Source organism: Mustela lutreola, chromosome 3 (assembly GCF_030435805.1).
Source record: "Mustela lutreola isolate mMusLut2 chromosome 3, mMusLut2.pri, whole genome shotgun sequence".
In the NCBI taxonomy this organism is placed as follows: domain Eukaryota; kingdom Metazoa; phylum Chordata; class Mammalia; order Carnivora; family Mustelidae; genus Mustela; species Mustela lutreola.
Genome location: NC_081292.1, coordinates 19401451 through 19419892, shown reverse-complemented (window position 1 = coordinate 19419892; position 18442 = coordinate 19401451). Strand labels below are relative to the sequence as shown.

Here is an 18442-nt window from a genome sequence, read left to right as displayed (position 1 = left end):
AAGAGGATGGTGCCAAAAACGAAGAAAGAAGCCCCTTTTCCTGCCAAAGCCAAAGATTTGAAGGCCAAGAAAGTGGCATTGAAAGGTGTACACACACACACACACACACAGCACACACACAAAAGATCCACATGTACCTACCTTCTGAGGACCCAAGGCGCTGCCTTTCAGCAAACAGCCCAAGTATCCTGGAAAGAGCACTGCTAGAAGAAACAAGTTTGACCATTGATGACCACTATGCCATTATCAGGTTTCCTCTGACCACCAAGTCAGCCATAAAGAAAATAGAAGACAACAGAGTTGTCTTCATTGTATGTATTAAAGCCAACCAGTACTAGGTCAAGTGGGCTGTGAAGAAGCTCTATGACATTGTTGTGGCCAAGGTCAGCACCTTGATCAATGCCAGTGGAGAGAAGAATGCATACGTTTCACTGGTTCCTGACTATAATGCTTTGAATGTTGCCGACAAAATTGGGATCACCAAACTGACCCCAGCGGCTAAATTTAAATATAAATTTTTTCACTACACACACACAAAAGAATGTTTACATGATATTGAGGAGTTGCCAACTCTTAATGTTTTGTATTTCATGCTGAGTAAGAAACACACCATCTTCTCCTCCACAGAAGAGACTTTTATGATAGCATACTCCAGAATTTATAAGGCTCCGTAATTAGCAAACTAGGGATATTATCTTGTAGGGATAAATGGACGTATATAGATGGCGGCTTCGATGGATGAATGAATAGGCTCCAATGTCAGAAAGAAACGATTCTAGGTGTTTGAGATTCTGGGGCCAAATCACTTAGTAGTATTATTATTTATTTATTTTTAGAGATAAGGCACATAAAATCTGGGACACTTTGTAGCATTTGATGAAGAGCAGGTGTTACTAAAGGTTGTCAGTACTACCTTCTCTGTTACTAAAGGTTGTCAGTACTACCTAACCTGTTCTAAACCTCTAATGCTTAACACTTGATTATTTGTGGCCATCTATTATTTTCTCGCTCTTCTGCATATGTACATTTTACCTCTCTAGCCAGAGTATAAATCCCTTAAATTAGAAGTCAGGTCATGGTCTCCATTTACTACTGCCTCCTTCTATCCCACATCACAGTATCTAATACATTCAGAGGAACAGGCCAAGTTCTTAAGAAACACTTGATGGAAATTAAATAGAATGTCATCTGTTTAAATTTTATCTTGTCTTTTCTTAAAATGTTGTTTTGTATATATTGTATTCCATACAGGGCATTGATAATAGACTAGTTATATACATCCTACCTTCCCTAAGTATAGTTTGTATTTTAAAATCAGTTTTATAATTATATTAATTATGTTTCAAAGTATACTTTTTGTAATAATGGTACTCCAAATATATGACCAATGAAATATCGTAGAATTTATTTCTGAAAGCAAAAGTGCCTGTAGGCTTTAAGTCTACCGGTAATAAATCTTTACTTTGTGACATGAAGGAAAAGCAATTAAACAGAGCATTCTCTGTCATAACTTCCAGCCAGTAGTAGACAAAGGGGAATTTATAGAAGTCCATAATTAAAGAGTTCTTTGTAAGGCTACTAAGAAAAAAGTTGTGGCTTTTGTTAGACTCTAGAAGTCTACAAAGGATTGCTAAACGGATTTTTAGTCTGCCCACTTATTGAAGAATTTGATTACGTTGAAATGGATAATATTAGATTAGATCTCAAGAATGTGATTGGAAACTCACTTGCTCTCTTGGGTTATTAACTGTTTGAGTGCAAAACAAGAGAGACACTTCAGTCTTCAGTTTTCAATTTAGAAGTTACTAACTGGTAACATAATCTTGATTTATATCTGTACCCCAATACTGAGCAAAAGGGAGCATGTATTGTGCAAGTTTGGGATTATTTCAGGAGGAGTAATTACCATATAAGAGGAGTTTACAGGTCAACATTCCTTGGAAAATTCAGCAATGGTTAAAAAAAATGCCAGATGATGGGAAAACTCTAAATATACAGTCCTTAAAGAAAACAGATTCTTTTTAAACCAAAGTTGAGTGGAGGAGAGATTAATGGATTTGGGGATACAGAACCTGTAATATCCAAATTGTTCACATTTGTAATAAAAACAACTTGTGTTCAGTAATGTGAGATTTTGATAGATGGTGAAGAGTCCTTAGTGGGACTCAACTAGTAAGTTGGCTTAATTGAGCTGTCAAAACATACAAGGGCAGAAACTTAATGAATGTGCTTCTCTTTTCTGTTCTTCTTTCTCCTAAGAAGTTTCTTCTACCTTTTCTGATACCTGATGAAATTATAATGGGGCCAGAGACAATCCTAGAAATATTTTGAGCTTCTGGTATGTGATCATGTTCTTAGCATCTTTCTTCCCCCTTTTCAAATCTAACCATTTTATGATTATCCAATTGACTTTTGTCTGGTCCTCTGTTACAGAAAGAAAGACAATTGCAAGTTATGTTATAGAGTTTATAATAACATAACTTACTGAGTTTAAGCTTTTATATAGGAATCAAGAGTAGACTAATCAATGATACTGTAGAAACCAGTGTTTTTAAACTATATGAAAATGATCATGTTTTCCTATGAATTATATATTTTAATCCTTAAAATTTTAATAGTAGCAACATTTATTTATTTGTCTTGTTCAATCTTCCAATAACCATAGGAAGAGATACTTGTATTATCCCCCACTTTATAGATTCAGAAACTGAGACTTGAAGAAGCTAGAGAGCTATCCCTTTCAAAAAGTGAGGAAAATAAGAGACTGTATCTGACTTGCACAGGGAAACCTGCCTACTATGCTAAGCTCTCGTCCGCTGGTCAGGCTGATCATTAAGGAACGTAAAGCAGAGAAGGGAGTTTGGTCTGTGCCTAGGCCCTGTCTGTTCACTGACATGTTCAGAGGTTCACCATAATTTCAGTTTTGACCCTGAAAGTAAAAGCAATCAAAACGGTCCCCACAAAGTATGGCTCCACGGAAACATTTTAATGACTACCAGTGGAAACCATTGGGTACCATTGTTGTACCGATGGGTACAAGAGCTATTAATTTTCATCTCCTCATTGAATTAGTGCCATTATGGTTTCCCTTAAATTCAATAAATTGATTGAGATCAAATAAAAACACCATGTTCACTAGCTGGGAAGGGGTAGTGCTTGATAAACCTTAGCTTTGAGATTTAGTTAGTAAAAATTAAACAGCAAAATAAAGCAGAGGGTGGTCAGCATCCTCTCTCCAGTGTTCCTGCACCATGTAAATCTCTCTAAATATTTGTATAATTTTTGGTATAGCTTGACCTCAAACTACAAGTTAGTTATGCTATGCTGGAGAAAAATCAGAGGGTAAAATGTGGTAATGAGGGGAAAGTGCAATCAGGCTACATTTTTATGCCCATTCACAGATCACAGTGACTCGACTGATGAGAAATATTTTAATCTTATTTTCGTGCTGACATTTGACCTCACATGACTTGCCTTTTGTGTTACACCCAGACCAAAATGTCCAATAATGAAAAACGAGCCTTTGTAATTGGCTAAGCATTCCCTTGGAAGGCATTAGATAAGGTGAAAGTGAGGGCTTACATATCTTTTCTCTCCTTTTGTCTCATCTTTTTCTCTCATCCTTTTCTCTCGCCCTCTTTTTCACACATCTATTTTTTTATAAAGTTATGGGACCAGCACGCTTCCGCTGCGTGACTCTGCTTTTTTTATAAAGTTAGAAGAAAAGAAATTACAAGAAGTAAAAGGGGCTGACTCTTGTTTATTTTGAAACACATCATCTTGCATTTTCAGGCACTCAAATATAAAATCTTTTGAAATGTCTGTACCATTTCTTTCATAATAGCCCTACAAATTTGTATGTCATTGCTTTTGGAATAAAATTCAGGGTTTTATTTTTTTTAATCAATCCTCAGAAATGTGCCTTGGAAAGAAGTCCTGAAATAAAGGCTGAGGAATCTAAGCTATTACGAATGCAAAACAATTATGAATAAATTTGTTGTACTCACACACACAGACACAAAAGACTGCTGACTTCATCAAACTTGAAAAAAGAAAAGACAGCAGACAGCCCACAAGCATTCCTCAAACAGTAGTACTGGCTTCATTCAGCACTTAGTGGGCTATTCTACCCCCTTGAATAGTAAAATGAACTCCTAAAGATCCCAAACTTCTGTTCAATGGGGCAGAAGTTTAGCCAAAGGTGTGTATGTAGACATCATAGGGTTATAGGTGATTAGGTAGTGAATGTTTATTCGAATGTTTATTCAAGAATGCCTGATCCTTACTGGGGCTAATGGAAGTCCTTTCCTTTACGTACATCTTTCCATTCAATAAAGTACTTTTACACTGAGGGCTCTATTCAGAAATGGGGAATTTCTTAATGGATGAATGACTTAGATTGAACTGAATGTATCCAATACGGTCCTAATGGGCCCCATTTAATAAATGCTCTGAGACAAATGGCATTGTAAAGTTTGTTAGGCTGGGGTATCCGCATTTTGAACATTAGACCAAAGATCCTTTCATTTCAAAATGGATCACAAGAAAATGAAATGTGGAAGGAAGGAAGGAAGGAAGGAAGGAAGGAAGGAAGGAAGGAAGGAAAGAAAGAAAGAAAGAGAGAGAGAGAAAGAGAGAAAGAAAGAAAGAGAGAAAGAAAGAAAGAAAGAAAGAAAGAAAGAAAGAAAGAAAGAAAGAAAGAGAAATGAAACGTGTTGTTCAAATTCCAACCAGAACTCCACTTTCAACGTGGGCTTACTTTTCTTAGGCAATTCCTTTCCAGGTCCTGATCTGCAGAATGGGGTTGGCATTAGTTATAATACCCCTTAGTGGTGATCTAAAGATGACATGATACAGGTGAAGGCCTTAAGACAATGCCTGGCACATAGTAGTTTTCCAGCAAATGCCCACTGCAATTGTTGTCTTTATTTGCTTAGATTTTTCTCAAAGTATTAAACAGATAGGATCATTGTGGAAACAAACTACTGTTCTATTTCTGCCCTCAGCACACATGGCTTTGATTTAGATTAGACTCTTCTGGCCTTTGTATTATATTCTTCTGTACCTTAAGGAATTCAATAATGGAAGAGCTGTACCTGCTCCATTCAAATAATATTTAGAGGTGCCTGGGGGGCTCAGTTGGTTAAGCATCCAACTTTAGACGTGGTTCAGGTTGTGATCTCGGATTGTGAGATTGAGCCCTGTGTTGGGCTTTACGCTCCGCAGAGAGTCTGCTTGTCCCTCTTCCTTTCCTCCTCCCCCTGCTCGCTCGCTCTCTCTCTCAAATAAATAAATAAATAAAATCTTTAAATAATAATACCTATTGTTTATGATAACTATATTCTAGGCCTTGTTATACATATCTTCGTACATTGACTCATTTTACTGTTATAGCTCCTATTATTACACTCATAAATAGCTATTATTAAAGAGCTAGCTGCTATTATTATCCTAATTTTACAGATGCAGAAAACTAGGATCTGAGCTCATTACATAATTTGTTCAAAATGACTTAGCTTGTGAGTGGAGGATCCGAGGCTTCACAAGGCGGTCTAGCTCCATAGCCTCCTAACCCCATGGTCCTTGAAATACTTTTGTTGCTATTGATCATAAACATCAGTGTTCCTTTAAACTATTTTAATTTGAAAAACCTATTTTTTTCTTGGTCCAAAAACCTTAAAAACTGGATTTTTTAAATTTATTTTTTATTTTCAGCATAACAGTATTAATTATTTTTGCACCACACCCAGTGCTCCATGCAATCCGTGCCCTCTCTAATACCCACCACCTGGTACCCCGACCTCTCACCCCCGCCCCTTCAAAACCCTCTGATTGTTTTTCAGAGTCCATAGTCTCTCATGGTTCAGCTCCCTTTCCAATTCCCCCAACTCCCTTCTCCTCTCTATCTCCCCTTGTCCTCCATGCTATTTGTTATGCTCCACAAATAAGTGAAACCATAGGATAATTGACTCTCTCTGCTTAACTTATTTCACTCAGCAAAACTGGATTTTTTAATGATCATGATTTTTGTTTTACTGTTGCTCTCCAGAGAGCAACATACCTTTGGATCCTACCCTTTGGGAGTTTTTCTTTAATCTGGAGAAAAAAGAGCAGCGAGCCATGCACATATTTCTTCAAACACCAATAGTTGTCTTAAAAAAAAGCCCATCAAAAAAACTGCGATGCCTTGATTCATAGATCTGCTTTCAAAACTTAAGCTTTACTTTATCAATCTTGCAAAACTCACTTGGGAAAGGAGATTTGCAACAAAGCACAGTTCTTATGTATTGCAAGAAAAAGCCTGGTTTTATTCCCCTTACTGTCATTTAGAGCAGGCTATTCTGTGATACTGCCTGCATTGTGAGTAACTATTTTGCAGTACTTTCTACTTGGGCATTTTCATTTTCATCCATGGGACCCCTGCCAGGGATGAGTTGTATTTCTTCGGGGAAAATAAGGTACCTGGAGAGTTTCTAGCACTTGCTGAAAACACTACCCACTGAAGAAAGGTGCTAGATTCAAAATGAAAAAATGTCCCAGCTTTGTAATAATCGGTGACATGCATAATACTTGAAAATCATATTTGAATAAATATATTGTCAGAAATGGCTGGGTCATGAAGCTAATGTTAGCCCTTAATAATATTACAGTGATGTTTCGGTGTATTTTCAAATGTACGTTGAGTTTTGCCAACATACATGAGTAGAACAAGACTAATATTGATGGCATGATCAATGGCTTAACTAAAAATACAGGGGGCGCCTGGGTGGCTCAGCGGGCTAAAGCCTCTGCCTTCAGCTCAGGTCATGATCCCAGGGTCCTGGGATCAAGCCCCACCTTGGGCTCTCTGCTCCAGGGGGAGCCTGCTTCCTCCTCTCTCTCTGCCTGCCTCTCTGCCTACTTGTGGTCTCTGTCTTGTCAAATAAATAAATAAAATCTTTAAAAAAATACACTCAGCACAGAGTCCGATAGTACTATTTGTGAATTTATCACAACACTTACAATGTCGTAAACAGCACTCATGAGGTAGCTCTAGTTCCCAGTAAGATCTTGAGGGCAGGATTTTGGTTTTGTTCATTGTCATGTTCTAAAAGGTGGATGTGGTATCTGGCTTGCACTATATAGTAAAGAAAAATTTGTTGAGTGTGTGCATAAGCGATTAGAGTCAGAATGAACTTGACAAGACTTCGTGAATCCCTACTACCACCCACATATGACAGGGATACAAAGATGAAGAAGTAGTTCTCTGTCCCTTGAAAAGCTCCCAGTCTAAGGAGGAGCTAATATAAATAATCACACTGTATGGTGGGAGACGTGCCAGAGAAGAGATACATGGAGTGTTGTAGGGTCGCAGAGACACTGGTCATGACCATGAGAGCAGAACAGGGCAAGTTTCAACAGAGGAGCTAAGCTCCTTTAGGCAGGGGTGAAAGGGGAAGTTGGAGGCTGGATGGACTAGCTACAGAGTAACTACAGACAAAATATTGAATCGCTGTGTGTCGGAGGAACAAAAATAATTTGATATTGCTGGAATGCCTTTATGTACTGTAAAGTTATGTTACACACGTATGAGTGTTGTATTATGTGATACAGGATATGAAATCATAATTATAGATGGAGTGTGTCTATTTTTTATTGAATGACAATTTTGTTTTAAATTACAGTTCCAGTTACAGATGTTTGATATTATCTGTTCCCCATCATGGGCCGATAGAGACAAATGCTGTGAACTTCCAGGCCTGGTAAGAATTCTCTTTTTATTAGTAGGTCTGTTCTTTATTGAGATGTTTTAAAGTTTTATGTAATTTTCTCTGAAAATTGAATGCTATTTCATAAAACCCGTAACGAGCTAACTCACTGTGATGATGATAAAAATCAGAAGAGGTTAAGAAAGAGGCATATCTGACGTCAGCAGGGCACACTGACATGCGTAGAGGGAGCTGCACACCTCCAGGGGGTGCCGTCTACAGAGGGTCCAGAGGTTCTCAAACTTCCTGGTTCAGGAAACATGTGGTGTTGCAATAATTTTTTCCATAGTACCCCCAAGCCAAAAGAAATGCTGAACAATTCCATATATGAATCCATTAGGTCCAAAAATCGTAAGTGTTTATACACTAATAACTCAGTAGCCTTGTGAAAAAATAAGACACATGAATCGAAAGAAGAAAGCGGTATTGTTATTTTATTCTTATATAACCACAACTACTCACTATTAGGATGAGGATGGTTCTACCTGGAGTGCCCAATTTTTCATGTCTTAGAATCTGATTGGACATCGCCACCTCTCTTTTTTTTCCCACATTGACTTTTTTCCATGGTACTTGCTTTCCATCATAGAAACTGCCAGAACCCCAGATTTGTAAGTATATGACACCATCAAGAAAATATTTCAGTATCTAATGTTAAGATTATGAGCGACCTTGAGCTACTTGCTGACATGAAGTCCAGTGGGTGCCCAATAAATATTGCTCTTTCTCTTGAGGTTCTAAAATGTTCATGGTGCCCCCGTAAGTTTGCTGAGGTGCCCCAGGGCATCTTGGCACACAGTTCTGAAATCGTAGTCATAATCTGTATAATCTATTTGCTGTAACTAGAAAACCAGACTTTTATCATTATTAATACCAAGTATAATTTGGGGAGCTTACCTGTATATATAAAAACAGATTCATATCTTAGCATTCTTAGGGACAGTGGCTGAATGGATGATGCTGTTATGGTTGGAGAGTAGTCATGTCTCGATAAGTAAACTTGAAGAATGGGCATGGAGCAGTCCAATAAAGTCCAAGAGACTGGCCTTGTGAACCTTACACCAGATCACACCATCGATTGTAGGCATTCAATTCATGGTCACTCTTTTTGAGAAGAAAATACAGTTCACCCTTGAGCAACGTCGGAGTTAGGGGCACCGGCCCCCCTCCCACTCAGGCAAAAATCTGTGTGTGACTTTTGCCTCCCCAAAACTTATCTACCATTGACTGGAAGGAAGCCTTACTGATAACATAATAGTTGATTAACACCTATTTTGCATATCATATGCATTATATACTATATTCTTACACTAAAGAAGGCTAAAGAAAGATGACTTATTAAGAAAATCATATGGAAGAGAAAATACATTCGTAGTACTGTACTGCATTTATTGGGGGGAAAAAAGCCCACGTGTAAGTGGACCAGTGCAGTTCAAACCCAGGTTGTTCAAGAGTGAGCTGTAACTTACTCTTTCTTCATCAAAATTACTTTCCAAGTAAACTCTGATGAAGCATTAAATCAGAGAGACTCTGGGATATTATGCTTAAGCACAGATGGATTGGAATTTGGAAGCAGAAACATTCAGAAGCCCAGGCTGTGTTGAGCAAAATGCGATCCCCACTTTTCCTGGGTAGGACCCAGGCCTGATAAGGGCTTTTCCAGTTATTTCTATCACTGAAGGTGTGACCGTTCCACGGTAGGAAGACATGGATGGAGGGAGAGTAGGCAGCCATGACAAAACCATTATGGAGCCTCTGGTCACAGGAGACCTGGTGTCAGCCTTATTCAGAGGCTCTTTGAGGATACTTTTTCCACTCCAGCTACCCAGATATCAGGCCAGATGTGTTAGCAGGGGGGTTTCCTATAATGAGCTGAAAGAAAGCCTTGACTATTGTCCAACATCAGAGAAAAGTATATACAGGATACCTGGGCCTCCTGATCAACATTTTCTGGTTCCTGTTGTGAACATTTCAGAGATGGAGATTATTTTCCACTTGATCCTTTAATTATCAACCGTCCTCTATTCAGTTCAGCTTTACTTTTCCTCCAGAGTCTTAAGAAGTGAAGCTTATTTTCCCCCTGCCCAACAGGACCAGTGGACCCTATGGTCTTCTGCAGTTTCTTGTCCTGGTACAGACTCCTTTTTGGCCAGAGCTTCGAATGGGCTGGTCACAAACTGTGATCGCTCTTGGCTGGCGCTCTGTCTTCGTATCCCAGTAACATATCCAGAGATGTCCAGCCCGATGTTCATTATCTATCTTGTAATGTCATGTGGCCACAAAATTGGGCAAGAGAAGGAAAATGAGCTCTTATCCCACAGCGTTAGGTGGCTACGGTGGTGTTTCCTTACGTTCAACCACAGAACGTGAGTCGTAAGGGAAGTTGCTGCAGGGACTTGACGATGGGTTGAACCACTGTTTTTATTTTGTTTTATGTGTTTCAGATGCAGTTGACTATTCCAACTTGTTTTTTTTTTTTTTAATCCTTTGAAATAGAAGTAAGATGGTTTTCAAGACCTTTAGTTCACAGAGTACTCCTTCTCAAACTGAATAAAATTGTCATCAGAATCTCTTTTACACCCGCTTCTGCCTTCCTTTCTTCACCTCCATCCCTGAACTAATTTTATCAACATCCTTTGGTAACGATGATTATCAATGATTCACCAGACACTCATTCATTTTTCTTTAAGGAAAATATTTTGTGGGCAAGAATATTCTTTGCCTTTCCACACCAATGTTCACTTGAGTGGCTTTTTGTTTTGTTTTGTTTTGTTTTTGTTTTTGTTTGTTTTTGGTTTTGTTTTGTTTTTTTTTTTTTTAGTGTTCTAAATCGAAGTGTTTTCTTTGAGCCCATAAAGCCATTTGTATAGCCATTTGCTCCCCGCTGACACACACACACACTTTTGCTCTCTGGCTGTCTCCATGTCTCTGTCAAATAAATAAGTAACAGTTGTGCTATTTTTCTTTTCTCTCTTCAGAGGGATGAGGAGACCTGCCCAGAGCTACCGCATTCCTGCTCCTGTTCTGAAGTCAATACGGGGACTCTGGGGCCAGCAGGCCCACCAGTAAGTCTTGCTTCGTTCAGACTTAAATGTTCTTTAAAAATATTCATAGCTATCACTTGTGTGTCTAATATGTGCTTGCCCCTGTGCTAAACACGTACTTAGTCTTATGAGCAAACCAAAGCAGAGAGATGTTAAGAAACTTGCCTAAAGTGGGGCGCCTGTGTGGCTCAGTGGTTAAGTGTCTGCCTTTGGCTCAGGTTATGTTCCCAAGGTCCTGGGATCCAAGCCCCATATCAGCAGGAAGCCTGCTTCCTCTCCATCTGTGCCCCCCCCCACACACACACACTTTTGCTCTCTGGCTGTCTCCATCTCTCTGTCAAATAAATAAATAAATTCTTAAAAAAAAGAAAGAAAGAAAGAAAGAAAGAAAGAAAGAAAGAAAGAAACTTGCTTAAAGAACACGACTTCTTTTTAAATCCAGATCTCTATGACCCCTATATATGATGTTCTTTGACCTGTATATTATACTGTCTTTCAAATTGTTACATATTTCAAAATGTTCCCTTTAAACTCCTGTGGTCTATGTTCAGTGTGAATGTTTCAAACGTTGGCTCTCTACTTGCACCTGTAAGATTTAAGTACCCTCCCTTTGCCTATTACGTGTTAAAATTGATACATGAAGGAAGGATTTCTTACGTGTTAAAATTGATACATGAAGGAAGGATTTCACCAGGAAAAATACCCTATCTGATCATGAAGTTCTCCACTACTGATGGAAACTTCCTGCAAAATGGGAAGAGAGGGAGATTGGCCCTGTGGGGGCAGAGAGAAGGAGCAGCAAGGAAGGAGGGAGGGAGAGAGAGAAAGAAAATATTTGTAAAATATAAAATGTATATAATTGCACTACCTGGCTCTTTGAATTTACCACAATGGACCTTTCCATTTAATGTGTTTAAGTGACATTTTCGATCTGACCTGCTAACCTGGGGGTATGGGTGTTTCCTTAAGGTGATATAGTGGGTCTATGGGTCTATGGTTAGGAAAGGGCAAATGGACCAAGGCAGAAAGACAGAGAAAACAGGGAGAAGAAGTACAAGCAAATAAAGAAATCCAGACCTTGCAGGAGGAATATTCTGATGTCCTACCAGTCCTTGGACACTGGCTGCGCGAGGCAGGTGGGCCCGCCCACTGCGTGCAGTAGACCACACAGGCAGCATGAAGGTTCACTCCAAGTTGGCCCCCCCATTCAGAATTGTACCTCATTTCCTGAACTGACAAAAAGGAAGAGAACCTGCTTGCTGATGTGTCTGAAATGTATCCCAGCAGCCTCTCCTTTGCCTTTGGCATGTAGAACATTCTTTCGAGTGTAGTTGTAGAACCCAACTCCTTTTTTTTTTTTTTGAACAGAAGACTCTTTATCCCAAAAAAGCCAAAGTGGAATCATGGTAAAAGCATTAAATTTAGCTCTTAAGACTAGACAAGTCTCTGAACTGCTGCAAACCTCCATTTCTCCACATATGTAAACGAACTTACACCTCTCTGTCTTTCTGAGGAATACATAAGATAATATACATATAAGTGTTCTGTGCATTATGAAATATCAGTCAAATCTAAGGATTTGCCTTTAGTTTAATCTTGGAATTGGAAACACAGATTTGCTTTCAATTGTGATAGCTTGATTTTTTTTTTTCAACCCAAAAGTATGTCTTTGAGGGGCACCTGGGTGGCACAGTCAATTAAGCACCTGACTCTTGGTTTCAGCTCATCTCATGACCTCAGAGTTATGAGATTGAGCCCTTTGTGGTCTCTTCTGTGTTCATGTGCTTTCTCTCTCAAATAAATAAATATAACTTTTAAAAAAAAATAACGGTATGTCTTTGAACTTTATCAGAGGTAATGCGCATTATTCTGTTACATAAACTAGAGATTATTGACCCATGACTGTGGAGAACTTCCTGATTACACTATTATTATAGTGGACATCCTTTTATGTCTCTGCAAACATGAGTGCTCTTATGGTTACATTGAGGATCAGATTTGTTAAAAGATAAGGAGGGTGTATCTTCAGCCTCACGAAGAAACCACTAATTGCCTTTCTATATAGTTGTCCAAGTATCCTCTCCACAGACTCTAGAAAAGGGTCTGGTTTCCCTGCATCTCACCAGCATAGTGGTCTTGCCAGATTTAAGAGCTTTTACTTATCTGATGGGTATAAAACCCTGTGGTGGTTGTTTCATTTTATTCATTCATTTATTTTTCTTGAGAGAAAAAGAGAGAGAATAAGTTGGGGGGAGGGGCAAAGGGAGAGAGAGAGAATCTTAAGCAGACTCCATGCCCAGCACAGGACCAAACTTGGGGCTTGATCTCAAGACCCAGAAATCATGACCCCAGCTGAAATCAAGAGTCAACTGACTGAGCCACTCAGGCGCCCCTGTGATTGTTATTTTAAATAAGAATTTCCCTTTGTGCTAGTAGGATGGAGCAATTTTTCATTTGCCTCTGAGTCATTTGGATTCCTTTCTATATAAATACTTGTTTATAAACTTTTCTAGGATTTTGTGGTACAGAGATTTTTTTATTTTACTTTCTAAGTGGTTTTATATATTCTGGACACAAATCCTTTTTTAATGATATGGTTTACAAATGTCATTTCCTGGCCTGTGGCTTGCTTGTTGTTGTTTATAGGAGTTTTTATTGTCTAGAAATTTTAATGCTGGTGTAGTTAAATTTAATATTTCTGTGAGCTATCATTTTTTATGTTTTCCTTCTTTTTAGCCATGGTTCACTTAGAAGTGTCTTTTTAAGTTTCCAATAGTATGTGCAATCTTAATTTTTTTTCTTGTATTAATTTTATTGCACTTTTTTTATGGAAGATAGTCTGCAAGGTACCAATTTTTGGACATTTATTGATTCTTTGGCATTTGCTTTGTGACCTTTTGCCAAGTTTTACAGCTGTTCCTTGTATGCTTTAGAAGAGTATGTGTTTTCTAATTGTGGAGTTTAGAATTCTAAACATAAATATCCAGTAAATCAAACTGTAAATTGTGTTGTTAGAATTTTCTTTATCTGCATTAATTCTTTATCTTTCAATTGCTGAGACAGATATTAAAAATCTTCTACTTCAATTTCAATCTGTCCAATTTGGTTTGTAATTCTGCATTGTATATCTGGAGATGGTGTTCCAGGGTTCAAAAAATCGAAAACCTTCATCTTGCTAGTGACTTGCCATATCAACATTGTCTTTGGATTATTTTCTTGATACACATATATATATTTTTATTTGAATTCAGTTAGCCAACAGAGAGTACATCATTAGTTTCAGAGGTAGAGCTCAGTAATTCATCAGTTGCACGTAGCACCCAGCGCTCATCGCATCACGTGCCCTCCTTAATGCCCCTCCTCTTCTTCATCCTTTTAGTTTTCAGCCTTTCTGTTGTCTTTATGTTTGAGATGTGTTCTGTTTAAATAGTATATGGCTAGGTGTTGTTTTCAATCTGGTTTTGCAATTTTTTTTTTTTTTTTAGAGTTTAGTCCATTCATTCTATTGTTTGTGACAATTAACCTCTTTGGGCTAATATTCTTATATCTATCACCTTAATTTTTGCTTTCTATTTGTCCCACATGATATATATGTGCCTTTCTTGGTTGGTCAAGGCTTTATCTACTCATTTACACTCTCTGGCTTTTTGGTTTTTTATTCTGTTCTTCTCCCCTCCATTAATTTGGAAATCTATACCTGTTCTTTTAATGGTCAACCAAGAGATTTTAACAAACATATTTAGCTTGACAAAGTCTAAAAAGAATTAAGATTTTCACCCATATTTCAATAGATAGGATATTCTTGGAATATTTTTCTCTTCGGTCATCCTTTTTATAATTTATGCACCGTTGGCTATCTAGTATTTTAGTAGGTTTTTTAACATCATAAACTAGACATTTTATTAGTACTTGGTATAAATTACTATGTGTTAAGACTTGCCTCCATACTTGCTATTCCTTTGCTCACAAAATCTTCTGGTATCATTTTTATTTCTCCTGGAATACACCCTTTTGATCTTCCTTCCTTCCTTCCTTCCTTCCTTCCTTCCTTCCTTCTTTTCTAGAGAGAGAGTGCAAGCAAGCAGAGGGAGGGGCAGAGAGAGGGGGAGAAAGAATCTCAAGCAGACTCCCCATTGAGTGCAGAACCCTCCTTGGGGCTCTGTCTCACAACTCTGAGATCGTGACCTTGAAGCCAAAACCAAGACTCAGACACTTAACCAACTGTGCCACTCAGGTGCCCCAGGATGTTCTTTTAAGGAGACTATTGATAGAAAATTTTCAATTTTTGTTCATCACAAAATATTATCATATTTTCATTTTGTATTATCAAAAGATAGTTTTGATGGTTGTTATAGAGATTGTTGATTGTACCCCTGGCATTAGTTGCCCCTGAGTTTTAGCTAAACCCATGGCCTTCAGCTGGCGACTTGACTTCTTAGCATCTGTAAGTAGGTATCACCTTCTGACCAAGATCTGGCCAGTGAGAGAAAAGCAATATGCAACCAACCTAGATGTTGTTCTTAAGTGAAAACGAAATTACTTCCTTATCTCTTCTCGCCTCGCTCAACATACTACTCTAGGAACATGTGGTAATGGTTCACTTTGATAAGCAGTGTCCTAGCACACAGCAGAGTAATAAAATGGAAGCAATTGAGTTTCCACATTGTCGTATGTGGTAAAGATACTCTATAACACCAAACCAGTTATCAGTTCGGATTTTAATATAAGAGAACAATAAGGTTAATATTGGCCTTAATTAAAGCAGTGAGACAACTTTCCAAACTAATAAACGGGAAGATCTTATTTTCAAGATCCCTTTGTCTTTAGTGATCTGAAGTTTGGCCACAGTGTGCTCTGGGGCATGGTTTTAATGTAGATGATCTGCCATTTTGGAAAACTTACGACTTCATGAGTTTGAATGGCAATGTTTCTCGTTAAATTTGGAGTTTTCTTAGTCACTGTCTCCTCAAATATTGCCTCTTTCCTATCATCACCATTATGTTTTTCTAAAATTCAACTGATATACTTTTTTACTTTCAATGTTTCTTAACCTTTTTTATTTCTGCTTTTCTCTCCAGCTTTCTTCTGTGTGATTTCTTCCAAATTAGTTTCTAGTGTATTCTACCTTTAGCTATGCTTAATAAGCTATTAACCTATCCATTGTATTTCTGATTTTTATGATTATGTAGAGCAAAGCTAGAAATTAAATTTGGTTCCTTTTCAGAACTTCTGGGCATTTCTATACCCTTTCTTCTTTTGTAATACTTCAAAACTTTTTTTTTCAATATTTTAAACAAAGTTTCTTTTTTTTATCTGATCATCTCAATATCTGCATTGTATGTGATTCTGAGTCTGCCATTTTTCTTTTGTGCTGGTATTACATTATGTTGTTTCCATATGTATTGTGTGATTTGGGAGGGTATATATTTGAGCTTGTATTATGTGAAATTTTATCTCGGGGGATATTGTGAGCCAGTTTGGGGCTATATTCCTTCAAAGAATATCTGTGCCACTTCTGCTAAGCTCCTGGGTAGAGAGCCAACTGAAATCCACCTAGACGTTGTTTGCTTCTGACGAGCAATGATCCCTGGATTGTGGGATAATCAGCTTCTGGGTAATGTTACTTAACAAAGACATTTCCTACTCCTCCCAAAGCTGCATTGGAAGCAACATCTTGGTCATCCACCTGCTATTTTTTATTGTCCCTCCTCCCCCAATTCACAGTGAAACTTTTCAAGTTCCTCAGCTTTAAAGAACATTTCATTTTCCGCTCTGCTCCCACCGAGTTCACATTTCCTTGCTTTGCATAGACTCTAACATACAGACTTTGCAGCAATCCTGAACAATTTTCTCCATCTTCCCCCAAGGCAGTCTCTGTCCACATGCTTGCTTCTCTGGCTTTTGTTTCTTCATTTCTGGTATTTATGCATTCAGTTCTTAATTATAATAATGTTTATTTTATTTTAAGCAGCATTAATAAGCTTTATTAGCTGGAGGGGTTTTCAAGTGTTTTCATCTGCAATACTGCTGGAACAGGTTGTAAAATATTTACATATGGCCTAAGAGTCAGACTTTGTAATGAGAAAAAAGCAGCAGAGAAGTGAAAGAGAAGGGTTGAGCTCTGGCTTGGAAAGAAAGATATAAAATAGGGGAAAAGCTATTGAAATTTTCAAATATTTAAAGTATAATAAACTCTTCAAGAAACAGTATCCCAAACAATATGAAGTAAACCCTGACTAATGATTTGACATGGTTGTTATTATTTTCTCATTCAAGAATTTATACGTGGGTGTTTTGTGCCAATAAAGCTACAAAAGAACTGTAGGAAGTCATGGGTGAATGAACCATATTCCCTTTGCCTAAACTAACCCTTTCTTATTAAAAGGATGGAACTTGGGGCACCTGGGTGTCTCAGTGGGTTGGGCCTCTGGTTCGGCTCAGGTCATGGTCTCGAGGTCCTGAGATCGAGTCCTGCGTTGGGCTCTCTGCTCTGCTAGGAGCCTGCTTCCTCCTCTCTCTCTCTCTCTCTCTCTCTGCCTGCCTCTCTGCCTACTTGTGATCTCTCTGTGTCAGATAAATAAATAAATAAAATATTTAAAAAAAAAAAAAGGATGGAAGTTAACATCCACAAAACTGTATTGAATTCTTGTCATGTGCTCAGTGTTGAAGATTAAGGATAAGGTGCAAAACAAGTTACAAATATAAAAGGTTCCAGGCTTTTAGACAAGATGCCTGTGGCATGCATAGTTGCAAGCCAAATTGTCACATCTGAACAAAACCTGCAGTTAAATACCAATCATTAAAGATGCACAGGGAAAGGTAAGGAGTTTGTGCCAGAATGGTATATTAATTAGGAAGACCTGAGCTTGCTGCAAGGAACAGAAAGTTTGACTGGCACAGTAGGGTAAACCATTGGGACATTTAAGTATTTATTCTTTGCTCACAAAAGATTTAGAGGTGGATGGTCCCCCAGGCTTGTCCCAGCCTCCCACTTTCCTTTCTAAAGGCTTGTGGCCTCTTGATGACATTGGCCCAAAGTGGTTAATGTGCCCATTCCTGGTTGCAAAGAAGGTGGGGCAAGCAAATCCGTCTTTTTCAGCCTTTGTAGTAGGAAAAATAAAATAGAGAAGGGAGTCCGAAAAGACTGTTTGGTAGCCAACCAAGAGTGTCTGCCACTCTGAGGAAAAATATTTGCATGCTACATAGCAGCAAAAGGTATGGTATCCAAATATTTAAGGAATTTCTACACATTAAAGAGAAGAAAAAATGCAACCCATTAGAAAACTGAGTAAGGTATAGAAATTAGTAGTTGCATCAAGATGAAATGCCAATGGGCAAAAGTTATAAGTGATGCCCATTAGCATAGTGTTAAGAGAAATGAAAATTAAAATAAGAGTAAAATACTGTTTTCACCAGTTAGTTTGGTAAAAATGTAAAGTTTGACAACATGGTGGGGGAGGAAAAATAATTTTCCCTCTACCCTTCTGGGTTCTTGACTAAGATACCCTTTTAATAAAAAGATTAACAGAAGAGAAACAATCAGGTGTTTAATAACACGTGTACTTCCTGTATACATTGGAGATACCCAGGAGAACTGAGTAACTCCCCAAAGTGGCTGAAGCCATCACTTTAAATATCATCTTAAGCTAA

At 38.1% G+C, this 18442-nt stretch overlaps 1 protein-coding gene across 2 annotated transcripts in view; it reads left to right on the top strand.

The window, feature by feature from the left end:
• The window catches only part of COL14A1 (collagen type XIV alpha 1 chain), a 219022-nt gene that overhangs the window by 141332 nt on the left and 59248 nt on the right, over nt 1–18442 (top strand). For both annotated transcript variants that reach the window (XM_059165716.1, XM_059165717.1), the window contains exons 35-36: nt 7665–7742; nt 10727–10813. In XM_059165716.1, coding sequence (XP_059021699.1) covers nt 7665–7742; nt 10727–10813 — 165 coding nt within the window. The remainder of the gene's footprint in view (nt 1–7664; nt 7743–10726; nt 10814–18442) is intronic.